The sequence below is a fragment of the Equus quagga genome, chromosome 20 (assembly GCF_021613505.1).
Source record: "Equus quagga isolate Etosha38 chromosome 20, UCLA_HA_Equagga_1.0, whole genome shotgun sequence".
NCBI classification, from domain to species: Eukaryota; Metazoa; Chordata; class Mammalia; order Perissodactyla; family Equidae; genus Equus; species Equus quagga.
This window is the reverse complement of record NC_060286.1, coordinates 20,745,946-20,772,806: the sequence shown is the minus strand read 5'-3', so window position 1 is coordinate 20,772,806 and position 26,861 is coordinate 20,745,946. Positions and strand designations below refer to the sequence as shown.

The window sequence follows — 26,861 nt, the reverse complement described above, 5'->3', positions numbered from 1 at the left end:
CCTCAGAATAATACTATGCACGCGCCAGAGAGATGCTTAATTTTAAACTCCGGCGCTCCGATGGCAGCCGGGAGCCGGGCCGGCCTGTTGCCACGGGAACAGGCTCCCCGCGGGCGCACACGTGGCCCTCAGCTCCCAATAAAGTTGTTGTTGAAGCGCAGCGGCCCCACGTGAGGCGGCCCGGGGGCGGAGTCGGGGGCGGGGCGAGTCCGGGGCGGAGCTGCAGGAGAGCCTGCGGCCGACGCGAGGGCGGGAGGTGGGCGCGGGCGCTGGCGCTGGCGCGGGCGGCCTGCCATGATCGCGTCGTGCCTCTGTTACCTGCTGCTACCGGCCGCGCGCCTCTTCCGCGCCCTCTCAGGTACCGGCCCCGCGTCCTTCCCGGCGGGTGCCGGGCCCGGGTCCGCCTTGGCGGGGCCCCGCGGAGCCTGGGCGGTGTGGGCGCGTCGGGCCTCGACCCCCGTCCCCCGGCAGCGCCCAAGTGCGCGGAGGCGGCCGGCGGCCCGGTGCGCGGGGCCTGGACCCCTGGGCGCCCCGGCCTGGCCGACGACCCTCGCGGGCCGCCCCCTCCCCACGCCGGTGGCCTGGTGGCGTTGGGCCACAGTTAAGGAGAACGGGGCTGGGGAGAGGCAGGAGCCGACCCTCCCTCTGGCCCGGGGTTGCAGAGATGCTCTGGCGCCCGCTGAGTCACTGCCCTGGGAGGGGAGACGGTGGGCACCTCGGGGTCGGGGAGGATGCCCGCATCCTCCGTGGAGAGGGGCTGGTGGGCCCTGGGGTCTCCCGGGTGCAGACCTGGACGTACCTGCCTTCCCCTGGGCTCGCTCCACCCTCACCTTTCACTGCCGCCTGTCTGCTCTCCTGGCTCAGCCTAGTCTTTGGTTGAAAAACGGATGCTCAGAATCCGAAGACGTTTAGACCTCAGCTTTGAAGCTCTCTCCGGTGCGTTGAGGGAGAGATGTGGCGGCGTGGAGGCAATGTCCAGTTGAGACCTTAGAGGGAGGAGAGAGTTATTCTTTCACTTCTTCCTGATCTGCCTGCCCTCCCCATTCCTAGTCTTTGAAATTCCCGAGGCTCCTGGAAGACCATCAGTTCCTCTTTCAGATCCCACAGAACTTCCAGACTTTCTCTGACAACTTAAGGAGCAGAACTAAGAGGGACTTTCTTAGAAATAAGAGGTCCAACTGTGCATTCCGTGCTTTTCCTTTCTGGAAGTTTACACCGTGTGTGTGTAATTTATGATATATATATTTCATATAAAAGATTGTTTATTTTTTATTGTGTGTCTGCCAATAGAATGTGGGCTCCAGGAGGCAGGGCCTTGTCTGTTTTGCTCCCTGCATTTCTAGTGCTAGCACACTGCTCGGAATATAGTAGGCACTCAGTTCAGGAATATCTTGTGTGTCCATGCTTCTCAGGAGTGAGAAGCTCCACAGAAGGAAGTGTTTTCAGAGAACTAAAGCATATTCCTTTAACCATGTTGCTGTCATTTCTGGAACTCTTCCCATGTGCATAATTGCAGCCTTAGTGGCCTCTACTAGTCCAGATGTTTCTAGACCAGTGGGCAGAGTTTTAGGGATCTCAGAGGAGGGGCTACCTACCCCTTCCCCCCGCCCCCACACCTGTTAAAGTAGTCCTGCTTGTATTAACTTTGTGTATTTGGTTTCTACGGAATATTTTCTTTTTTAATAAAAGGATTCTGCTGCGGAAAAACAAACCACCACCACCAATGAAAACCTAAGTTTGAAAGCTGGTAACCTCACACATGTGAACCCAAGAACCTCTGCCGTCTGGTATACGTAGAGGATATTTCAAGGGCAGGGAATTAGCATGTCCCTGAGACCAAAGCCAGCAATCTAGGCCCTGAGTTTAAAGCAGAGTTTCCCAAACTGGGCGCTGTTGACACCTGGGCCTGGGTCATTTGTTGTGGGGCTGTCTGTGCATTGTAGGTTGTTCAAGAGCATTCCTGTCCTCTAACCACTAGATGCCAGTAGCACCCCCATAGTTTGACAACCACAGTGGCTCCAGACAATGCCACATGTCCCCTGAGGGCAAAATCGCCCCTGGTTGAAAACCACGGGTTTAGAGGGAAACCTGCATAGGCCATAAATAAGATAGTGTCTTTCAACATTGGAAACATTTTGAAAATTTTCTTGCCTTAAAAAAAGGTAGAGTGATCAAATGATTCTCTGGTGATTGCAGGTCATTGTCCTGTGCTGTAAATAAGTGATTTAGTGTGTGTGTGTGGGGGGGGTGTTACTTGCACCAAAATACTGTGCTTGGAGTTGGGGGCTGTAATTTCAGAGGGAAACTCTTGCTTTCTTGCCTGTTGGCTGTCATTTGTGGCTGGTGAAGCAGAGAAATGACAGCTGTCTCTTGCTGTCACTTGGTAGCTTCTCATTTACAGCCTCTGATGTATTAGGGAAGGGGAAAGCTGATAATGAAGTTTGTGAAGATTTATGAGAAGAAATCGCTTTGAGAAGAGGACCAAGGACCTTTGCTAAGATTTTGAGACAACTTTTTGTCTACTTCAGGATTTTTCTTTTGGAATGCATTCATAGCTGAGGAGATTTATGGAACTAGAAAAGCTCTTGGAGACTGTCTAGTTCAAACTTCTCTTGTCCTCATGTTACGGTCAAGAGTGAGTCTATCTGACTAGGGGCGTTGTCCAAAGTCATATCGTTTTGTTAATTTTGGTATTGGACCGTAACCCACACTTTTGATTCATGGTCAAGTGCTGGTTCCAATGTAACATGGTTCTTAGAATCAGAGAGTCGATGTTTAATAGAAGTTTTAACTTCCAGATAAACAGGATGTGGTTATATGTGATCGTCTCTGCCCTAGGTTATGTGGGCCCGCCATTCTTTCATTCATGCACTGAATATTTATCAGATCCCTACCATATAAATTAGTTAATGCGTGTAAAACACGAGAACAGTGCCTGATACATAGTAAGCCCTTCTCTCTGATGATGCTGTTCCAGGCACTAAAATGGGCAGGCTCAATGATGGCACAAAGACCAGCAGAGTGGATATGATTCTTGCTTGTGTGGGACTTACATTCTAGTTGGGAGAAGAGTGTGGGTTGGGTGATGCTGTCATCTTAACATGGTATTTTGGCTTTCTTCTTAGATGCTTTCTTCACATGTCGAAAAAATGTCCTCTTGGCGAAGAGCTCGTCCCCCCAGGTAGAGGGCAGCTTTGCCATGGCCCCTCGGGGCCCTGACCAGGAGGAGTGCGAGGGCCTGCTGCAGCAGTGGCGAGAAGAAGGGTCGAGCCAGGTGCTCTCGACTGTGAACGAGGGTCCCCTCGTGGATAAGGGACTAGCCCAGAGCAGTCTGGCACTCCTGATGGATAATTCCGGAGAGCAGGCTGCTGCTTCAGAGGACAAGTGGTCCAGCAGGCAGCTGAGTGACCTGCGGGCTGCGGAGAACCTGGAGGAGCCTTTTGCCGGGGAACTAGGAGAGGACCCACTGCCAGAGGTCGAGGGCCCTATGTGGGCAGCTGTCCCCATGCAGACCGACCCCCAGTATGCAGACTGTGCTGTCCTCCCAATGGGTGGCCTGGCTGCAGAGCAGTGGGAAGAGGACCCCGCAGTGGTGGCTTGGAGCATAGCACCCAAGCCGATGCCCCAGGAAGAGGCTCTCATCTGGCCCTTTGAGGGCCTGGAGCAGTTGCAGCCTCCCCAGATGGAAATCCCATATCACGGTGAGTCTGACAACTGGCTGAGTGCACCAGGGCAGCATGTTGTGTCGGGTGTGGGCAGAGCCATTGCTAAAGGGAAGACTCTTTTGTGGGGACCTCTGCTGCTGCATTCTGTTTTTCTCAGAATCTCGCAGTATCAGATCTAGAGGGGCCTTAGAGATCATCTCATCCAGCCCCGTGATCTCACACGTGAAATAAGCACAGTGCAGAGAGGTAGGGGGACATGCCTAAAGTCGCATAGCTAGGGAGCGGCAGAACTGAGAGCAGACCCTAGTTCTGATTCTGCATGCTACTGTTTCTCTGGAGGTGACCCTGGGGCTCCCTGGGGGTAGGGATGGAGAGCTCTCGGGGCCTCCACTCTCTGCCTCAACGAGAAGAACTCCAGTTTTGTCTGTATTACATAGTGGGCTTCCATGAAAATTTGAGGTATGAGTTCCGTGGTTCGCACAGGTTTGAAATCCACTGTGCAGCTCCATGCTCTAGGGGAGGTGGGGAGGTGTTGTGGTCTCTAGCTACACAGGCTTCTTCCAGGTTTAGAGGCCAGAAAACACCCAAGGCTGAGATTACTCTAGAAATGTCTTTAACCTCTGGTGACTGTTAAGCACATTCATCTGAGTGATTCCCCAGAGACCCAGGGATTTATCAAAAGTAAGAACTTGTCAGCCTATATTTATTGAGCATGGACTAGGTGTGAGGTACTGTGCTAGGTACTGGGGATACAGTGGGGATACAGGCCAAGATTGTCTGGCTTTGTTGCCCTTACGGTCTAGTCTGAGAATGTCCTTAGAATGCTGCTCAAACTGCTGCAGAGGGATGGGTGATAGGGGAGATGAGAAAAGGAACTTTACTCCGGAGCGGAGCTGGCCTGTGGATAACGTGTCCTTGTTGTGGACTTCTTCCCAACCCCTTTGCAGAAATCTTATGGCGAGAATGGGAGGATTTCTCCGCTCAGTCAGATGCTCAGGGCCTGGAGGCGGGGGATGGTCCTCAGTTCCAGTTTACTCTCATGTCCTATAACATCCTGGCCCAGGACCTGATGCAGCAGAGCTCAGAGCTCTATCTGCATTGCCACCCAGACATCCTCAACTGGAACTATCGCTTTGCGAATCTTATGCAGGAATTCCAGCACTGGGACCCTGATGTGAGTGAAGAGGGGGGACGCGCCGTCTTGCATTTGCTGTGGCCCTGGCCTGTTTCCCAGTGCTCCTAGAAAATGAGTTCAACCCCATAGTTGTTCATATGATTGGAATCCTGCCCAGGCCTGGAGCTGGGCTGCCTGGAGTGAATGAGTCTCTGGCAGATGCTGAGAAGACTCTCCCCAGGTGCACAGTTCGCAGCACCTTTCTGCAGGGAGGGAGCCCGGAGGGATTCAAGGAACGGGAGAGTCCAGCGCACGCGTCTGGTCTCAGCTTCACTCTGGGCCCAATCTTGCTGCTGGTGACTATCTAGGAAGAGTCAGCCCTGTGGGAAGTTTCAGTGTGACCCTGCGTGAGACCCGCAGCAGCTTCCCCCCTGGCCTCAGCGCCTGCTCCTAGGGTGGGAGTCACTCCACACTCTGAGTACTCTGGAATGACTGGTCTCCTTGTCAATTTCCCAGATCCTGTGTCTCCAGGAAGTCCAGGAAGATCATTACTGGGAGCAGCTGGAGCCCTCTCTGCGAATGATGGGTAATGCAGCCCCCTGGCATGTTGGCCAGTCTTTCTTCCTACAGCCCTGTCTGCTGTCTCCTGAAGGCACCGTCTTTTTCTTTTGTCTCAGTAAACCCTCAGTCTCACTGTGAGCTGGCTCCTTCTTTGCGTGGGTGAGAAAGAAAGTAGAGTTCTGCAGTTTTAAAGCAGTTCTGACCTATATTGCCATTTAATCTTTGAAGTCACCAACCCTGTGAGGCTGACTATGTTACCCCATTTTACAGTGAGGAAACAGGTTCTGAATATTTGTGTGACCTGCTCAAGGTCACAAAGCTACAAAACTAGGACTGGTGCACTGGTGCACTCAGCCAGTTGTCAGACTCACCGTGATATGGGATTTCCATCTGGGGAGGCTGCAACTGCTCCAGCCCTCAAAGGGCCAGATGAGAGCCTCCTCCTGGGGCATCGGCTTGGGTGCTATGCTCCAAGCCACCACCGCGGGATCCTCTTCCCACTGGTCTGCAGCCAGGCCACCCATTGGGAGAACAGCACAGTCTGCATACTGGGGGTCGGTCTGCATGGGGACAGCTGCCCACATTGGGCCCTCGACCTCTAGACTCCATGCTTTTCCTATCAAGTTATGTTGCTTCTTACCCTCTGTCTCTCCTTCCCCTTCTAGCCATTCAGTCATCTAGTTGCAACTGTAAGGGAACCTCTGCAGACCCAGAATTGGCAGGGCAAGGACTTCCCTTTACTGAGCAGCAGGAGCAGAGCCTTAGGCGCACGGGCCCGGGCTCCTGCCACTGGTTGGAGAGATTCAGGCTTCAAGGACTCTGACCCGTCTTGTTGGTGGGGTGTTCCTTGCAGGCTTTACTTGTTTCTACAAGAGGAGGACTGGGTGTAAGACAGATGGCTGTGCTGTCTGCTACAAGCCCACGAGATTCCGTCTGCTCTGCGCCAGCCCTGTGGAGTACTTCCGGCCTGGTTTGGAGCTTCTCAATCGGGACAACGTGGGCTTGGTGTTGCTGCTGCAGCCACTAGTCCCAGAGGGCCTGGGGCAAGTGTCGGTGGCCCCTCTGTGTGTGGCAAATACCCACGTCTTGTACAACCCACGCCGGGGCGATGTCAAGCTGGCCCAGATGGCCGTTCTCTTGGCTGAAGTGGACAAGGTGGCCAGATTGTCGGATGGCAGCCACTGCCCCATCATCTTGTGTGGGGACCTGAACTCTGTCCCTGAGTCACCTCTCTACAACTTCATCAGGGATGGAGAGCTCCAGTACCATGGAATGCCAGCCTGGAAGGTGAAATGAGGGAGGCTGCTGTGGGGATGGGAACATAGCCGAGGGAGAGGTTCGGGTGCTGGCGTCCAGCACTGTTTCTGTGGCAGGGACCTCAGTTACGCCTGTTTTGGCTCTCTCTTGCTTTTCTTGTTCTGTTGAATAGCTTGTACCCAAGCCTGGAAGTGAGGAACTCTTGAGTGCCTTGGGTATATTGGAATCCTTTCTGTTTTTCATTAATTTATTTTTAATTTATAAGTAATACATAAGTATATCCTTGCAAGAATTCAAACATTATAAAATAAGACCAAAGCCCCTTTTATTACCTGCGTTCCCCACTTCTCCCCTTAGAATTAAGTAATAACTGTTCGAAGTTTGGTGGTGGTCTTCTAGATCGTTTTCCATGCATTGACAGTGATATCTGTGTTTATGTTGTAATATGTAATTGTAGTCATAATTTACATTTATGAAGCACTTACTGTGTGCCAGGTGCTATTTTAAGTACTTTGTGTGTATTAACTCATTAATTTTCACAATTTCTATTGTTTCCATTTGATAAGTGAGGAAACTAAGACATTGAAAAATTAGGTAATTTGCTTGCTTTAGGCTATGCAGGTAGTTAGTGGTGGAGCCAGGATTTGTAACCAGGTGGTCTGGCCCCAGAGCTCTTGCCCTCCAGTACTGTGCTGTGATTGCTTCTAACAGCTGATCTATACTCTATCGTGTGTGTGTCTATAAACATGGTATATTACTGTATGTTTCATTTTGTAGCTTGGTTTTTCTCACTCAACAGTGTGTATGTGGATCTGTCTCATTCCTTTTAACTGCTGACTGTTGACAGCATAGCAATCCCATGGTTTTATCATTGTTTGTTTGGCCCCCCTCACGGGCTTTCAGCTTGTGCTGATTTCTTTATATGTCACTTAATCTCCCTGTTCCTCTGTTTTGCCCCTACTGATCCAAGTTATTGCTTAACTTTTGGCAAGGCACAGTGGGGAAAGGACACAAAGTGACTGAATTATTGTTGAGCACTTTCGGCTTTTATTTTAATGAGGTTACTCAAGCGCCAGCGACGTCCTGGTTGCCATGTGTGCAGAGAGAGCATCATCCTGCCAAAGGTGGCTGTAATCAAGAAGCTCAGGGAATGGGAAAAAGAATTTACTGAGTGCCTGCCGTGTGAGAGGCACCATTAGGCATAGAGATTAAGGGCACTCATTTTGAAGCCAGACAGTCCTGAGTTCAAATCCCTGCTCTGCCGCCTTGGGCAAGTTACTTAACCTCCTTAAGCCCCATTTACCTCATCTATACATTGGGGATATAATGGGACCAACTTCAGAGGGTTTATTTTTGTTTGATGGATTAAATAAGATAATGCACATTAAGTGTTTTCTAGTTCCTGCTTCAGTAGTTGGGAATACTTATTATCATCAAGATTCTTAATTGTATGTGGTGTTGTTACTCCATTTTATAGTAAAGGATATTGAACCCAAGAGAGTAGAGTTAAGTAACTTGCTCGAAGTCACACAGCTAGTAGATGACCATTGAGTCCCAGGTCTGTTTTACCTCAGATGGCATACTGAAGACTGACTTCCTTAACGGGCAGAGAGGTTGTTCATCACTGCTCTCTCCCCAGCACTCAGCTGGTGTCTGGCACATAGTTGGCATTCAGGTATTTATTGTTGTTAAATGAAATAAAGGGGATTTTGCTGCACACGTTGGAGATATGCAGATGACTCATGTTGCCGACTGTTTCCCCTCCTGCGTTCTGTCTGCTCCCAGGATGCTCACTGGCTTTGACCGAGGACGGGGATGTAGATACGGTAAAGTGCTTTGGTGCATTTCCCATTCGGTTTGACCCTGTGGTTTCCCAGTAATAGGCTTAAGATGCTAGACCTCGATGCAGAAGATCCAAAGATCAGGATAACCCTTTTCCCGCTGGAAGTTAAAGCCCTTGAAAGTTGATGTTGCCTGTGGAGAATCGTGTAGATTTTTCTCAGGTGAAATTTAGGGGACCAAATGTTCTCACGGGTTCTGTTCTCTTTGACTTGCACACCTTACTCTCTTACCCCCATTCCTGTCTCATGGAAATTTCAGTGTTTCCTGTGAAAAAAAAAAAAAAAAAAGTAAGGGTTTTAATTAGCTCCTTATTGTTAACCTTCCCCTGAGACTTATGTGTTTTGCTTACATTGTGTATGTAGTGTGTGATTGTGTGTGTGTGCTTGTCCACATGTCCCAAAACATGGGCTGTTTCCTTTTTCCATCTTGGTTTCTTCATTCCCACCTGCTCTTTCCTTGTAGGTATCTGGACAGGAAGACTTCTCCCATCAGCTTTACCAGCGGAAGCTGCAGGCCCCACTATGGCCCAGCTCCCTGGGCATCACTGACTGCTGTCAGTATGTCACGTCCTGTCGCCCCAAGAGAGCAGGTGAGCATGCGCCACTTTCTTGGTTGGCTGTGCCTCCATGCCCATTTTGGAAGAAAGCTGGTACCTCAGTGGCAAGAGAAAGTGTAATCCCTTCAATTCTCTTAGCAAGTTCCTCTGTTTTCCTCACTGTCCTCCTCATGGTCACCCGATGATATGGACAAAGTTACATCATAGCAGTTGGAAAATCTCCTTGTCTTCAGAGCCAGACTTCCTCTGTGTCCCTGTGCCGGAGGCATCGGTGCTGAGGAGATCTCAGCAGGTGGCTCTCTTCCTTTCTTTCACTGTTTGGCTCTTCCTGGTTTACAGAGAGACGGAAGTATGGCCGAGACTTCCTGCTGCGTTTCCGCTTCTGCAGCATCGCCTGTCAGCGACCAGTAGGACTGGTTCTCATGGAAGGAGTGACAGACACTAAGCCAGGTAATGGAACTAAGCTTGTTTTCTTGGTCTTTCCTCTTCACCCCTGGTATCTATCAGTTATGTGGTTTCTTGGTGTTTTCTAGGTATAATTCTTAGAGATCAGCTTCTGGTAATATGTATGCTTAGAAGGAAGGTCAGTGGAGTTCACTGGCCATATACATACATGGATGTGCAATGTGGTGAGAACATGGGCCAGGAAGCAAGAGACCTAGTTTCTAATCAGCTCTGAGACCTTGAGTAAGCTGCTAATGACTAGCATGTATATAGTATATTTAGGAGAGAAGATACATATGATGGGGCTTTGAAAATCATAAGGTGACAGTAGTCCTGCTCGTCATAAAAAGTTATTCCTACTGAGAACTTCCAGATTGAACATTTCAGAGTATACTTGACACTCTCCCCTTCTTGTCTCTGAAACCGCTCCAAAGCAACAAGGAGAATGGAAAAAAGAAATGCAAACTCCACCTTTGAGAAAAGTAGGAGATCTGAAGATACCTGAAACCAGGAAGCACAACACAGGTGGAATGGCTGCAGGAAGCGCTGGAGATGGTGCCAGGTGTGCTCGAGGAAGTATGGAGAGACTTATCTGTGGGGCTGTATGGATCTCAGAAGGAACGAGCAGAGTGCATTTCTTCAAGGTGAGGAGGGTACTTTGAGGCGCAAAACCCAAATCCCTTGTTTCATCAACAAGAATAGGATGCACAGGTTGTAAGAAGAGATTTTCTGAACCTGTTTGGTCCAAAGAGGCAGTGGAGGAAGGACTGATAAGGAATCAAGCCGTATTTGCATAAAGCAGAGAGGAGAGGAGATGCTCATACAGCGGCCTGTCTCGTTTGCCTGGAGAGGAGTAAAGATTGAAAGGGCTTATCCACGGCCCTGCATCATAAGGAAACTCCTGTTACTTGGAATACCTACTCAGTTCTTCCCTTACGTAAACTTTGTACAAATAGCTGGTACAGGAAAACCTCAGCTAATTCAAAGCTGGGCTGCCCAAAGGAACCGGCATGAGATCCATATTAAAATACCACACGGAAAAAAGGTGGAAGGAGCGGGAAACATAAAAGGCAGATAAAGAATCCTTACTTCAAAGATAAAGAGGGTTGCCATGGAGCATAGGAAAATTATGATTATTTTCCCATGAATAAAAAAAATTAAACAATTGCCTTTATAAAATAAGAGCACTAAAATAGAATAATTGCCTTTATATAATAAGTTCAGGCACATGGCACGACATTAGAAGATGAAATGTAAGCTGCAGAGCTCAGGAAAGAAGTGGAATAAAAAAATAAACATCACATAAAATGAGGGCAAAATGGGCTGCCGCACAAGAGAGAATAGATACTGCTGACAATAAGGCAAGAGACAGAGGCCAGGACACAGAAAGGCACCATGAAAAGGAAGTGAAAGATAAACAGGATTAGAGAGAGAATAACAGGAGTGGAAGATAAGGACATCTGACCTACATGTAATCGCAGGTCACGAAGAGGAAAACCAATATAATGGCACAAAGAAACATTTAAAGGTATGATTCAAGGAAGATTGTCCCAAAATGGAAAGATCTGAATCTTCAGATTGAGGGGCTATACCATGTCTAAGTAAAAAGTGCCACAGGAGAATCAACGCCTAGACGTCCTAGTGAAGCTACTAGAAGCCAAAGATAAAAGAATTATTTGGGCAGTTGAACCAAAAAGATCAAGCTACTTTTAAGGGTAAAAATAATCAGGTTGGCTTCAGGCTTCTTAATATTAACATTCAACTCAAAAGACAGTGGAGCAAGGCTTCAAGGGAGGACGATCTGACTCAAGAATTCTGTACTCAACCAAAAGCCTTTCTTGAAGAAACTCCCAGAGGAATAACTTAAGACAACCTAGCAATGACTGGAAAAACTATAGTAAAAGGACCGGTGGTAAGCAATGCATTCATTTATTTCTTGTAGGAATTTAATTTGAATTGGCATTTTGCACCGAGCAGTGAACATTTCACTAGCTCGCTTTTCCTTTTTAATTGCAAAGCTAAGTGTATTATTACAACTGTGGCGATAACAATATTAATAACAGTGGTGGCCACTGTGCAGGGAGCATGGAGCGACTGGCATGTGCCAGGAACTGGGATAAGTGCCCGTATCAGTTGGGCTCAGCAGGGACACAGTGGCTCAGTGTTGTGAGGTTACAAAATTCTAAAGTTAATCAGTAGCAGGATCTCGCGTGGGTCATTTCATGTTAAGAAGAGGTTATTAGAGAAAGAATCAGTGCTGTACTTGAAGCATAAAATAAGCATTGCAAATTATAACAAACAAACCAAGAACTTTTAAAATACATACTGACAATCACTTTGTAAGTAGAATCCTTATATGGGGGAAATATCTAGGTCACTAACAGTGCAAAATAATGGCAGTATTTTCAAAATTGAGTTTGTTAAGTTTGGGTAAACACAGCCATCCACTGCATTCTGTGAACATGCCCTTCCATCTGTGTATTATCTCCACCCAGGGCTGAACAGGCTCCTGATGAAGCTCTTTTAAGATTCCAAATCTAAAAAACTACCACCATGTTTAGACCATGAGTAGAAAGACTTCAGCAGTCAGTTCAAGGAGATCATAGTGTGTGAGTTCTTTTTTTAGAGGATGTGTTTAGATGTGCTAAGAAATACTATTTCCAGTCCAATACCAGAGTCACTCAACCCATCCGCGCCCATCAAAACTTGCAGACTTGACTGTGACGCTGACTTTAAGGGAAGCATCTGAGTTGTGAAAGGAACCAGGGTGCCAGTAGTGATGGTCTAACTTTCTCACAGGCTGACACGGCGTTGCGCTGGCACATGCTACACCACCCGGGTTGTGTGATAAAAACCACTGTGATTCTCGTTCTCCCCCGTCCCTTTGGGAGGAAATAATTCCTAGGAAGGCAATCTAAATTTTAAGTCCCCCCTTCTTAGTATTTTCAGTTATTGATGATTTCTTCTTGCCAACGTGGTTCTTAAACATGCACAGGGGTTCCTGTGTTTTCTTTCTCGTGAGCATGTGCATGTTTACATTGAACCCTGGAGCTTCAGGTCTTTTAACACAAGGGAACAAACCATATGCCCACCAAAGTGCATTATAGGAAAAAGCAACTGTTACTAGGTGATTTCTGTAAACCACTGTTTGCAAACTGACTAGATGACCACAGAGCAAAGGGTGTCTGATGAGCCTCCTAGCCCGGCAGGTTCTGGATCCAGCTTCACCACTGGCCCATACCTGACCCAGCGCACTGCCCTCTTCCCAAGAACTTGCAGGAGACCTTCCCTGCTGGGCTGCTGCTGGTGCCGACGGCCCAGGAAGATGTTGCAGCTCAGGAAGAGGCAGCTGTGGCCAGGTGCTCACGTGGCCTGGTGGGGCCTGGTGGCGGCCTCGAGTCCTGGGTGACGGCCACGGCAGGGCTGTCTGCACGCAGTGCTGCAGGGGCAGGACCCAGCGCTGAGGGAAGCCCTCTTCAGCACCCTGCTGGTCACTGTGACTTTTCTGGCACTGTAACGGCGGAGGATGTGACTCAAAATGAAGATACTAGAGTTATGAATGTCCATGCTCTAAATAATGTCACATCACCAATCACAGAGTGGAACTGCAGGATTTAACAAGGAATAGTAGTCAGAAAATAACTAATGGTAGGAGGTTTTAATTTACCTCTCAGTCTGTAAGAGATCAAGTGGGTAACAGATAAGTAAGAATATAGAAGACTTGAGTGACGTGTATGGCACATCCGATGTAGATCAGACTCTGAACATTGAGAGCAGAGCATCCACAGGAAATTCTGAACAATTGGTCATATGTTAGACCACCCAAAAAAACCTCCATAAATTTCAAACAGTAGAAATTTCTTCTTTGATTACACTGCAGTAAAAATAGAAATTAGAAACAAAAAGGAAAACATCATCATCTGGACATTTAAAAAATTTCAAACAAACTTTTGGGTCAAAGGTGAAATATAAAGTGAAACTGCATAATATCTAGAAAATAGCAATAACTAAAATACCATATATTTGTGGGATATAGCTAAAACAATGTTGAGTGAAAAATTCATAGAAGTATATAGAATATTTAGAATCATAGAATTGTATTAATAGATAAGAAAAGATGAAAGGAAGTAAATTAAGCATCCAACTCAAGAAGTTAGAAAAAGGAACAAATAAACTGAAAGAAACCAGATGGAAAGAAGATAAAAATGGAAGTGATTTGGAAAACAGAAAAAGAGTAGACTAATAACCTCTAAGCATTGGTTGTTTGGGTGAAAAACAGCTGTCACTTAGATAAGCCCATTAGCTAACCGATTTAAGGGGGCGGGGGAGGAGCGAACAAAAGCATCCAGATGCAGGTGCCTGCCCAGTGGTATAGTGGTTAAGTTCGTGAGCTCTGCTTCAGCAGCCAGGGGTTCGCAAGTTAGGATCCCGGGCACACACCCACACACTGCTCATCAAACCATGCTGTGGCAGCATCTCACATGCAAAATAGAGGAGGACTGGCACAGATGTTAGCTCAGGGCCACTCTTCCTCACCAAAAGAATAAAAATAAAAAAGTATCCATATGCCAAAGAATTAATAGGATTGTAAGGGGGTTCTTTGCTCATCTATGTGCAAAAGAAATTGGAAACTTAGATGGCAGATAGTAAGTTTAGAAATGTAATTTACTAAAACTGATTGCAGGAGAGAGAGATAATCTAAACAGACTAACTACCACAGGGGGAAAAAGAGAAAAAGTTCTCAGAGATGCAGCCCCACAGAAATACCAGGCTGAGATTGATAGGAGAATGTATCAGACCTTTAAAGAACTTGTAATTCCATTACTATTTAAATTGTTACAGAACACAGCTGAAGAAAGGGGCCAACTTATGAAACAAGCCAAAATACTTGTTGCATTTATGACACCTGACAATAATTACACAGAAAAAACTACAGAATCATATTCTCCACTTATGAATATTGATACAAAAAGACTTAAATAGAAGGTCAGGAAACAGAATCTAGCAGCACATTGAAAGAGCAATATACCATGACCACATAGATTTTATCAGAAATATAAAGGTAGTTTGATATTGGGAAATCTAGTAATATAACTTATCATGCTAGTATATATGAAATATATGAAACACATCGTGCTATAGATGTTGAAGAGACATTTGTTAAAATTCAACATCTATTCTAGATTCTTTCAAGAAGAGCCCTGTTAGATTAAGGGAAAAATAGGTAATCTGTTAGGGAAATGCAAATCAAAACTACAGTTCGGGGCCAGCCCCGTGGCCAGGTGGTTAAGTTTGTGTTCTCTGATTCGGCAGCCCATGGTTTCACCGGTTCAGATCCCGGGCGCGGACATGGCACCGCTCATCAGGCCATGCTGAGGTGGCGTCCCATGTAGCACAGCCAGAGGCACTCACAACTAGAATATACAACTATGTACCAGGGAGCTTTGGAGAGAAGAAAAAAAAAAGAAGACTGGCAAGTTATTAGCTCAGGTGCCAATGTTTAAAAAAAAAAAACTACAATGAGATATCACCTCACACCCATCAGAATGGCTATACTTAACAGGACAAGAAATAACAAGTGTGGGGCTGGCCTGGTGGTCTAGTGGTTAAGTTTTCATGCTCCACTTTGGTGGCCTGGGGTCATGGATTCAAATCCCAGGTGTGGACCTACACACCGCTCATCAAGCCATGCTTGGTGGCGTCTCACATACAAAATAGGGGCAGACTGGCACAGATGTTAGCTCAGAGCTGATCTTCCTCACCAAATAAGCAAATAAATGAATAAATAAATAACAAGTGTTGGAGAGGATGTGGAGGAAAGGGAACCCTCATACACTGCTGGTGGGAACGCAAACTGGTACAGACACTGTGGAAAACAGTATGGAGATTTCTCAAAAAGTTAAAAATAGAAATGCTGTATGATCTAGCTATTCTGCTACTGGGTATTTATCCAAAGAACATGAAATCAATAATTCAGAAAGATATATGAACCCCTGTGTTCATTACAGCATTATTCACAATAGCCAAGACGGGGAAGCAACCCAAGTGCCCCTCAACAGATGAATGGATAAAGAAGATGTGTATATATATTCCATTGTCATTGTGTGGAATTACGCACAATGGAATACTACTCAGTCGTAAAGGAAGACAAAATTGTGCCATTTGCAACAACATGGATGGACCTTGCGGGTATTATGCTAAATGAATGACTCAGACAGAGAAAGACAAATACCATATGATTTCACTCATATGTGGAAGATAAACACAGGAATAAGGAGAACAGATTGGTGGTTACCAGAGGGAAGGGGGGTGGGGAGAGAGCTAAAGTGGTAAAGGGGCACATATATATGGTGACAGATGAAAACTAGATTATTGGTGGTAAACATGATGCCGTCTATACAGAAACTGAAATATAATGTACACCTGAAATTTATACAGTGTTATAAGCCAATATGACCTTGATAAAGTAATTAACAAAAAATAGGTGATCCCTTACACCATTAAAATACACCTATCTCAGTTAGCCGGAGCATGCTGCGGTGGAGCAAGGAGTGGGAGGAGGGCCATAGAGCTCCCTTGCGTCTGAAAAAAAAATTTAGCTCCACTTCAAAAATCAGCATCTTGCTTAAAGAAGACACTCCAGTAGCATTCCTGTCAACAGAGCAGGGCAAGGATGACTACTGTCATTATTCAACAGTGTTCAGAGATACCAGCCAATAGGATTAGAAATAGAAATTAGAAATATAGATAAGAAAATAAAAGTAAAAAAATGAGAGAGAGCCCCGATGGCCTAGTGGTTAAAGTGTGGCGCACTCTGCTTCAGGGGTCCGGGTTTGGTTCCCGGGCATGGAGCTGCACCACTGTGTGTCCCTGGCCATGCTGTGGCAGCAGCTCACATAGAAGAACCAGAAGGACTTACACCTAGAATATACCGCTATGCATTGGGGCTTTGGGGAGGGGAAAAAAGGAAGATTGGCAACAGATGTTAGCTCAGGGTGAATCTTTTCCTGCAAAAAAAAAAAAGTGAAAGGAGGGGGTAGATTATCACTCGCTGCTAATTTTGTTATATAATTGGTTATCCAAGAGCATCAACAAACAACTATTATAAGTATTAAGATAATCCTGGGAAGTAGCTGGTACAATATTAATATATAGAAACCAGTAGTATTTATATATAAAAATAATACTTGTTAAAAGATGTAATGAAAAAACCCCTATTTATAATAGCAACAAAAAGAAAAAACAGAAATTAACAGGGAAAATGTATATAAAGGACTATTTCATTTCATCTAAATTATCAAATTTATTTGCATGAAGTTGTCCGTCACAGTCCCTTTTCCTTTTTTCAAAAACAGCCGTATATTGAGATGAAATTCACATACCATACAATTCACCCATTTAAAGTGTGTAAGTCAGTGGCGTTTAGTATATTCAGAGTTGTGCAGCCATCACCATCATCTAATTTTAGAACATTTTCACCGCCTCCAGAGGGAATCCCACATCCATTAGCAGTCATTTCCCCTTCACCCCTCCTCTGTGAAAAATCAGTTGACCATGCTGTATGGGTTTCTGGACTCTCTGCTCCATTCATCTATATGTCTGTTCTTATGCCAGTACGACACTGTCTGGATTATTTTAGCTTTATATAACTTTGAAATAGAGAAGTGTAAATCCTGTAACTTTGATGTTATTTTTCAAGATTATTTTGGCTATTTTGGGTCCCTTACATTTCTATATGAATTTTAGGATCAGCATGTCAATTTCGGTAAAAAAGCTAGTTGAGATTTTGATAGGGATCTACAAATCTGTAGATCAATTTGGGAAACATTGTCATTTTAACAGTATTATGGTCAATGAACGTGGATGTCTCTCCATTTATTTAGGTCTTTAATCTCTTTCCATGGTCTGTAGTTTGGAGTGTGTAAGTCTTATACTTCTTTTGTTAAAGTTATTCCTACTTTATTCTTTTTGATGTTGTTGTAAAGGGAATTGTTTTCTTAATATCATTTTTGGATTGTTCATTGCTGGTGTAGAGAAATGTGATTTTGTATATTGATCTTGTATCTTGCAATCTTGTGAACTCATTTATTAGTTGTAATAGTTTTTTAGTGGATTTCTTAGGATTTTCTATATGTAAGATCATGTTATCTTGCAAATAGCAATCGTATTACTTCTTCCATTCCAGTCTGGATGCCTTTTACATCCTCTTCTTCTGTAATTGCCCTGCCTGGAACTCAGTGCAGCGTTGAGTGGTGAGCGCGTGGATCCTTGTCTTGTTCCTGGTCTTGGAGGTAGCGCTCTCAGTCTTTCACCGTTAAGTATGATGGTAGCCATGGGGTTTTTGTGGATTCCCTGTATCAGGTTGAGGAAGTTCTTCTATTCCTAGTTTTTCAAGTGTGTTTTTTTGGTCATAAAGGGGTGTGAGATTTTGTCCAGTGTTTTTTCTGTGTCTATTCAGATGATAATGTGGTTTCTGTCCTTCTATATTTTATTAAGATGGTGTATTACACTCATTGATTTTCAGATGTTCAACCAACCTTAGATTCCTAGGGTACATTGTACTTGGTCATAGTATATAATCGTTTTTATCTTTTGCTGGGTTTGGTTTGCTAGTGTATTGTCCTTTTGGTATTCTGAGACTCAGTTTCCAATGTTGGGGGAGGGGGTTTCCCCCACACCAACAAACAGTTCAACTCAGTTCTGACACTGTCTACCCAGAGACAGCAGCAGATTCTGCAAGTTAAGGGGTCAGTCCCACAAGACTGCCCTCCCCCGGTCAGATGCCAGTTGCAAGCCCAGGTTGTTACCTGTGGCTCTGATGCATTAGCTGTAAATCAGAGGTTCCCGTGACGCCATCCTTCCTTGGGTTTGATTAACTTGCTAGAGCGGCTCACAGAACTGAGACACATTTTACTGTCTAGATTCCCACTTTACTGTGAAAGAATGTCTCTCAGGAACAGCCAGATGGAAGAGATGCACAGGGCAAGGTGTGTGGGAAGGGGTGTGGAGCTTCTGCACCCCCTCCGGGTGCGCCACTCTCCCCGCATCTCCATGCGTTCACCAACCTGGAAGCTCTCCCAACGCTGTCCTTTTGGGTTTTTTGTGGAGGCCTCATTACGTAGGCGTGATTGCTTAAACCATTGGCCGCTGGCGATTCTTTCACCCTCCAGCCCCCTCCCCTCCCCGGTGGTCATTGAGGGGGGCGGATGGAAAGCTCTGACTCTAATCACACGGTTGGCTGTACTGGCAACCAGTGTCCATCCTTAGGTGCTGTTCAAAGGTCACCTCGTTAACATAACAAAAGACACCTTTATCACTCTCATCACTGAAGAAATTCCAAGGGTTTGGGGAGCAGTGAGCCAGGAACATGGAGAAAGACCAAATATATATGAATAATATATTTTGGTGATCTGAATGACCAAATATATATTTCTTATAAACCACGATATCACAAATGTTGGGGAATTTTTGCCTCTATATTCATAGAGGATATTGGTCTGTAGTTTCTTTTTTTATGATGTTTTTGTCTAGTTTTAATATCAGAGTAATACCTCATAGCATGAGTTGAGAAGTGTTCCCTCTTTTATTTTTTAGAACTGTTTGTGAAGAAACCCTATTACATCTTCTTTAAATGTTTGGCAGAATTCACCAGTGAAGCCATCTGAGCCTGGGGTTTTCTTTGTGGGAAGTTTTTAAATTACTGGTTCAATCTCTTTACTTGTTATAGGCCTATTCAGATTTTCTGTCTTTTCTTGAGTCAGTTTATGTAATTTGTGTCTTTGTAGGAATCCGTCCATTTCGTCTAAGGTATCTAATTTGTTGGTATACAGTTTATAGTACTCGCATTTTTATTTTTATTTCTGTAAGGTTGGTAGTGCTGGCCCCTCTTTCACTCCTGGTTTTCGTAATCTGAGTCTTTTCTCTTTTTTTCCTTGGTCAGTCTAGCTAAGGATTTGTCAATTTGGTTGCTCCTTATTATCCTGTTGTCTTAGTTATAACAGAACACCACAGACTGGGTGGTTTATAAACAACAGAAATTTATTTCTCACAGTTCTGCAGGCAGGTAGTCCAAGATCAGGGTGCCAGTGTAGTCTGGTTCTGATGGGGGTCCTCTTCTGGTTGCTGACTGCCAACTTGTTGTTTATCCTCACATGGCGGAAAGAGGGCGAGAGAGCTCTCTGGGATCCCGTTTATTTATTTTACTTTTTTTAAAGCTTCGGTACGTGGTTGTGTATCCTCCTCGTTAGTGTTAGTTCTCTGTGTGAGCTGCCGCCACAGTATGCCACCTCGCAGACGGGTGGTGGTTCCACGACTGGGAAATGAACCTGGGCATTGTTGGTGAGAGCACCGCATCTTAACCACTGACCACAGGGCTGGCCCTGGGATCCTTTCATAAGGGCGTTAATCGTGTTCACAGGACTCCACCCTCATGATCTATCCCCTCCCAAATGCCCCGCCTCCTAATCCCAGCACCTTGGGGGTTAGGATTTCAGCATATTTTGGGGAGACACAAACATTCAGTCCATAACACCTGTTAATGTCAGTTGGGTCTCTAATAGCATTCCTTCTTTCTTTCCTGATACTGGTAATGTGTGTCTTTTTGCTTTTTTCGGAGGCAGGGAGATTCGCCCTGAGCTAACATCCGCTGCCAGTCCTCCTCTTTTTTTGCTTGAGGGAGGAAGATTAGCTCTGCGCTAACATGGAAGAGCCAGTCTTCCTCTATTTTGTATGTGGGATGCCACCACAGCATGGCTGATGAGTGGAGTAGGTCCACACCCGGGATCTGAACCTGCAAACACGAGCTGCTGAAGCAGAGCATGTGCAACTCTAGCCACTCGGCCACAGGGCCGGCCCCTGTGTCTTTTTTCTTTATGTGTGTGTGTGTACATATATATGCGTGTGTAAGTATGTATACATGTATGTATGTGTGTATGCATACGTGTGTATACCATACATACATAGATACATGCGCGCACACAGTGGATGGTGAGTGATGGAAAATCTCGAAGCTACACCAGGAATTTGGTCCACTGACTGCCTCTGGAGAGGGGGATCGAGTGGCAGTGGCCCTGGAGTGGGAGGGAGTCTTTTCACTAATATTTTGCTCTACATTTTGACATTGGTATCATGTGACTATATTACCTAATCTAAAGAATAAATTTACATTAAAAAAAGGTGCTGAGCCAAGGAAGAAATGTTGCTTTTGGAGGCCTCTGCCTTCCTGAGGTTCTTGACTTTGGTCCCTTGTTTCTTCCTCCCCTTCCCTTCTCTCTTTCCCTTGCCCCTTCTGCAGCAATCCAGGCCAGGATCTGAGAGGGGTTTCAAGGTGCCAGGTTCTGACCCTGTGTCATGGTCTAAAAGATAAAACCTTTTCTCTCCGGTCTTCTACAGAGCGACCTGCTGGCTGGGCCGAGGCCGTCCTCGAGGAAGACGCGCGTGAGCCTGAGCCTGCCGTCCCCAGGTGATCTTCCCCGTTCCCCACAGCTTGCATTCCAGCCCCTGTCTGGGTGCAGGAGACATTCCCCTGGGCTTTCCTGAGGCTGATTTGGGGGAGCACTTCCTGCTGAGCTCTCTTCCCCTAATACTTGCTAAGCATATGGAGGCCCACACAGGTGTGCAGAGGCCAGGGGTGAATCACCCAGCTTCTTGCAGATGAAAATCCCATGCACTTTTCCTCAGGGAGTGAGGCCTCACAGAAGAGCTGGCTGACCCACAGACAGGGAAGCTTAGGCGTATTTCTCCACGTAGCAAGAGGAGAATGGGGACTGTCAGGGGACTGAGTTTACGTGTGTCTGTTTCCAGGCTAATTTTAGCTGAGATTGCCAGCCCCTTATTAGCATGGGAAAGAATTTTCTGAGATTGACTTATTTGGGATCATCCCTTAAAAAGCTTTATAAAACCCACAGAGAAAGTGACTTTGGGAAAAGTTCAATCATGTTTGTTGACTGACATCATGTTCTCCTCCATCCTTGTAGGACTGTAGGCACTATCCAGCACTGCCTCCACCTGACCTCAGTATATACTCATTTCCTGCCCCAGCATGGCCGCCCAGAGGTCACCACAATGCCCTTGGGTCTTGGAACAACAGTGGATTACATCTTCTTCTCAGCTGAGTCCTCCGAGGATGAGAACAGAACTGGTAAGCTGGGTGGGTCCTGAGTTCCTAGAAGCCACCTCAAGAGTCCCTGGGAATGGCTGATAGTAGGTTAGGCATTTGGTCACATGGCTTGGGCTGCTGGGACCTGAGCAGAAAGCAGCGGATTTCATGCTTCCCTGGCACTGGTCATCCTCGTCATACTCCCCTTAGGCCCCTTGCCTGCCTTCTTGTTTATCCTTGTGGCCTTAGAGAGAGGTGGGCAGAGCAAGCACTCTCCACCCCTATTCGAGAGGGGAGGATAGAGCACCAGGAGGTGATTGCATTTGCTCAGCAGCAGCCAGTTAGAGACTTGGTTGGATTAGAGACCCTATTTCCTGCCTCCTTACCCCATACCAATAGTCACAGTGTAGCAATCTTCTAGTCCCATGCCAATTTTGTTTAAGGCATGTCTTTTAAAATGTTTAAATTGATTGCCTATGTTCAAAAATCAGATTTTATTTAGAAAATCTGGATTTCCAGCTTCTCTTGGAAAATCAGGCGATCTTGTAATGCTGGGCCTGGCATACATTCTCCAGTTTGCCTCAGTCCCCTGACCCAGCCCTGCTTCATTCTGGGATATATCGCGAGTATCTGAGAAAGTGAGGCCTCAGCCGGGGGCAGCAGGAGAGGCGAAGGGGATGCAGCCCCCACGAGGGTGGCTCCCACAGGCCGCACCCGGCCCTGCAGCACGGCTGTGGCCACTTTACCCACTGGCTTCTGCTTTGTACCCAGATCGCAGGCTGTATCAAGATGGCACGCTCAAGCTCCTGGGCCGTCTCTCCCTCCTCTCTGAAGAGATCCTCTGGGCTGCCAACGGCTTACCCAACCCCTTCTGCTCTTCAGACCACCTCTGCCTGCTGGCCAGCTTTGGGATGGAAGTCACCGCCCCATGACGGGCTCCCAGGGGAAGAGAGCTTCTCTTCCAGAAGAGCTCAGTGGATCGGAGACTGCAGAAATATCCCATGCTTCTGGAAACTTAGATCCAAGAAACTTTCGTCCCCTCCCTTCTCCCTCCTTGTTCCCTTTCTCCCATGGTTAGATTTTCTCCAGGCCCGTCCACATTCTCTGCCTGTGGTCCCTGTCCCGCCCCAACCTCTTCCTAATCCTGTGCCGCATATGTGGTGGCCCTGGGAGAGGCGGAAGGGGGGGTCCTCCTTCCTTCCATGTATCCAGCGCTCCCCATCGATTCTTAATTACCAGGGTTGTGGGAGCTACTGATCTCTTGGTTACTTGCTTTCAGGCCGTTTCTTAGTGGTACCTTCTGATCCGACCTTCTCCCTGCTTTCAAGACCTCTGGGCCCAGCACCCTTGCCAGGCACACCCATGTGAAATGTGTGTAGGGTGCGTGCATCCTCTCGGGGTGGCACTGCTCTTTGCGGCCATCCCTGCCTCTGACCAGTCCACTTGCCGTGCTTGCCACTTGCCGAGGGGTGGGTCAGGAGCTGTGCTGCCGGGCGGCGGCAGGGCCGTGGGCCCTCATTGCCTTATCTTTCTGTTTCATTAGGCTTTCATCGTGCCAGCTAGGGCATACTCATCATCGGGGCTCTGGGAACGAACGGGCCCCACGCCTGGGGTGGCAGATTCGGGGGGGCTCTCCCTGCCCCAGCGGCCTCTGAGCCTCCAACCCAGAGCTCCCCACAGGCCTGGCATGCTTCCCTAGGGCTCGTCCCTTTCCCCAGGCTGCCCCGTGGGAGGCAGAGTGTGGGGTCAGTGGGCTGGGAGAGTGGTTTGAGGTTTAAAACCCTTTAAGGATGAGGAGAAAGCGCTCAGGAAGCTCTTGTCTCACTGGACTCCGCGGCCTGCAGAACGGGGGCGAGGGTGGGCCCGCGAGGGAGAGCCGCAGGCTCCGTAGCTGCCTCAGCTGGGACGCCAGGCTCAGGGCCTCGTTCTCTTTCCTCTGCACACCGACAAGCAGCTTTCTGTCCCTCCTCCCTCATTTTACTTTTTGCTGCCTCCCCCATTCCCGTCCATTTTCTCCCTAGAAAAGTCAGGTACTTAGCTCAAGCTAAACCTTCTCAGCAGCAAGGTGGCCGTGGGCAAAGCTGGCACAAGAGCTCCCGGTGGCAGCTCCTGAGGGTTTGCTCTGGTCAGCAAGGCCTCGGCGGCCCCTTGCCTCTGCTTTCCCTCTCCTAGTGCACGGGTGCCCTGGCCCATTCCAGGCGCTCCTGTGCCCACACGTCACCTGCATGCCTTAATCTTCCATTGCTGGGGTGTGGCCTGGAGTGTCCCTGGGCTGGCTCCTCTTCACGTCTCCTGTAACTCAGAGTAGCCGCCGGCCCTGCAGGTGTGGCTTAGTGTTGCCCCGCTCAGCCTCCAGAATGGGACTAAACGAATAGCTGAGAGGCTGGAGTTAGGGACGGTTGGCAGAGGTTAATGTCCTCTCCCTTTTATGAAAGCCAAAGACCCAGCTTGAACACTGCTGCCGCTTTCATGGTTACGAGCTTTCCATGCCTAGGTTCTGGGGACTTTATCTAGGTGTGTGTATTTTTAAACATTGTTGCCTGGGTACTGGGCATGTGCTGTCTGTGCCCAGGCCTGTCTGTCCACACCCCCTGTTCACTGTCTGTCTCCCCCTGGGCACCTCGTGAGATGGTCTGAGACACTGCCCTGTTGATTCCTAGGACTATGGCCCACCACCGTTGTCTTCTGCCAGGAAATGCAGTTTAAAAATGGCTAAAGGTGGCAGAGGCCAGGAGGTTGATAGATGATCTTTTCCTTGTTTTATTTGTTTATGTTTTGCAAATCAAATGGGGGTTTTAAATGGTCATTTAAACTCTTTTCCAAATAAAGGTTTACCTTTTCCCCCTACTGTTGGTCATTTTATTAGGACCCAGAAAGGCACGGGCGAGAGAAGGCCTGCAGAATGTGGTGGGCAGAGAGGAAGAGACTGATCCTGCGGTGGGGTCTCCCGTCCTAAAGCTGGACCAGAGAGAGGCGTTACAGTCTCCCTCTGATAACTGCTCTGAGGCCTGGGAGGAACGGGGCCTGAGCGAACCCCTGCCCTGACTTCTGTGGGGTGCAGCTCTCTTCTCCATCCTTGCAAGGCTAGAAAAGAGCTCTTTTGCTGCTTTCGTTCTTACTCCGTCTGCTGCCCGGACCTCCCCCACTCCACACTGCATTTCAGGAGGGTCAGGCCGCAGTGGACCAGAAGTGTTCTCCTGGTCAAAGCTTGGCAGCTGCAGGAGGTGTGATGCTGGTGGCAGATGCCTCTTGCCGAGCTTTATCTATTTCTGATCATCTCTTTTGCATTCTGGAGCCAGGGCTGAGCTGTGGGCCATCTGTTGCTGGAATGGTTTCTCTTCTTTCCTGGGCCTCACTCTGCTGGTACTTTTGTCTTCCTCCAGCCTCCTTATGCAGCAAATCCACCAAGCCCAAATGCCCATGGGAAGCCCCGAAACCAGGCGTGGCTTTCTGCCTTATCTGAACAGAATCCCAGACCCCACACCTCTGAACCAGTCTGAGAATCTGAATTATTTAAAGCTATCTGGGAGCTTCTGTTGAACCACCTGGGTTGGGATTCAGCAGGAAAAAAACCTAGGCAGGGATTAGAAACGCCACTTGTCATCTTGGCCGGGTCACTTGGTGACTGGGTAGGTTAACCGCTCCCTGTCTCAGTTCAGATATCTCGGTGAAATGGAAATTAAAGTAATAATCCTTTCCACTGGCGAGGAATTTTCAGACCTGAAATTGCGTTGTTTGGGCTTTGGCAAGCAAGGGATGCGGAGAATCCCAGAGTACTGTCGGTGGGAGGGGAGGGGGTAGTTCTCCTGGCGACGCTGGACGGCTGGCCCATGGCTGGTACTTCATAGCTCCCGAGCTTTGAGGTGTATTTCCAGGGCCCTCCGTCCTGGCCTGGAGGGTTTCCCCCTAATTGCCTGAGTCACACAACACGTGCACAGCACTTTGATTAGCAGTTTGCACGGTGCTTCCATTATCAGTAGCCAGTAGCACTATGAGGTGGCAGTGCAGGCGATCACACATTACCTTCACGTCTCGGAACAGAAATCCCAGCTAGGTGAGTTGAGAATCTCCTTTGCTTTATTTCCTCAACCTCAAGCTCCTTTCCAAGAGCAGGAGAGACAGAATGTCTTGTAAGGCGGACACACGCGGGGTGGGCCTGGGAAAGGGAGTGTGGACGCAGCTTTCAGCTGGCGACCAAGAAGGGAAGCGAGAGCTGGGTGCTGCCCGCTTCTGTGTTTAAACTCTTTCTCTCCAGTTCTTGCCCTGGAGTAGCTACTAATGAGAGGGTTGCTTTTGATTGGTTACGTAATGCAAAGTGTCACTCCTCTGCTCCCGGAGTAGGAGTGGCCCACCTCTAGTTTCCTCTAGGCCAGCGAGCTGACCTGCGGCCCTCCGCTTCCAGACTCCTCCTGGTGCAGGTGCACCGCTCCTCTCCGTTTCCCTCCCCTGCTGAGCAAATGGGCAAAACAGCCGTTCCAGGCAAGGGCCAACCAGGTGGGGTGCAGATCTCCCTTTCCTTAGGAGAATGTGAATTTCACTTTTTAAAGGGAACTCTGCCTTCTGCCCATCCCGTCAGCTCCGGCGCCCCTAAGGCCCGACGCCTCACAGCTGCAGAAGAGAATGGAGTCTCTCCACTTAAATTCTTGGAGGTTTTGTTTTTCCCCCAAGCAAGTCCTTTCTGCCTGGGGGTTGGAGCGTGTGCACGCTCCCATGTGGGCTGGCCTCCAGAGCTGCCTCTCCAGCTGACCTAAGGTGGCCCATCTCCGCCACCTGCCGGGCCTCAGCAGCTGGTCCCCTCGCCCCCTGGCAAACCCTCAGCAGCCCGCATCTAGGCCAGGCAGCTCTGCCTTTGATGTGACCACCGCTTCTTGTCACCACTGCCCTCCACGGTAGCGGTCAAGATGTCAGATCCTGGCAGATGGTGGTGGCAGAGCTTCAACCTCTGCACGTTCAGGCCTCTGAAAAGTGCCGCCTCCATCCAAAGGTCCCACCCAAATCAGTCACACGCCTAAAGCAGGCAGGCACATGCCGTTAGCCTGAAAGAAATGGAGAGGTAGAAAATGAACTAAGCCGCCCCCAGTAACTTGGGCTCTGATCCTCCCAGGAGTCCACAATGACACTTACCTCTGTGTCAGTTCTAAGAAACTGGCCAAGCAGTGTCTATGATGAGCCTGCCTGACTCATGGCAGACTCTCGCCCAGCACTTACCCCGCCCTCGTTTGCACGAGAGCAGTCCAGGGCCACCGTGTACCAGCCCACCTCACTGAAGGCCACCAAGAGGCCCTTTACTTGGTATTTTAGCTGGACTTGAACGTGTGAATTATA

The 26,861-nt window shown here is 47.8% G+C and overlaps 1 protein-coding gene across 2 annotated transcripts; it reads left to right on the top strand.

The window, feature by feature from the left end:
• The first annotated feature begins 221 nt into the window (after nt 1-221).
• ANGEL1 (angel homolog 1) lies at nt 222-25,247 on the top strand. 2 transcript variants are annotated; one of them, XM_046647786.1, is made up of 10 exons: nt 222-358; nt 3,126-3,701; nt 4,613-4,839; nt 5,296-5,365; nt 6,194-6,627; nt 8,902-9,028; nt 9,335-9,445; nt 20,831-20,900; nt 21,415-21,578; nt 22,308-25,247. In XM_046647786.1, the coding sequence occupies exons 1-10, from the start codon at nt 295-297 to the stop codon at nt 22,466-22,468; spliced, it is 2,004 nt and encodes a 667-aa protein (XP_046503742.1). In that variant the 5' UTR covers nt 222-294; the 3' UTR covers nt 22,469-25,247. The 2 variants fall into 2 exon arrangements, with proteins under 2 accessions (XP_046503742.1, XP_046503743.1); XM_046647787.1 differs by lacking the exons at nt 20,831-20,900; nt 21,415-21,578; nt 22,308-25,247 and adding an exon at nt 9,874-10,098.
• Nucleotides 25,248-26,861: the final 1,614 nt, after the last annotated feature.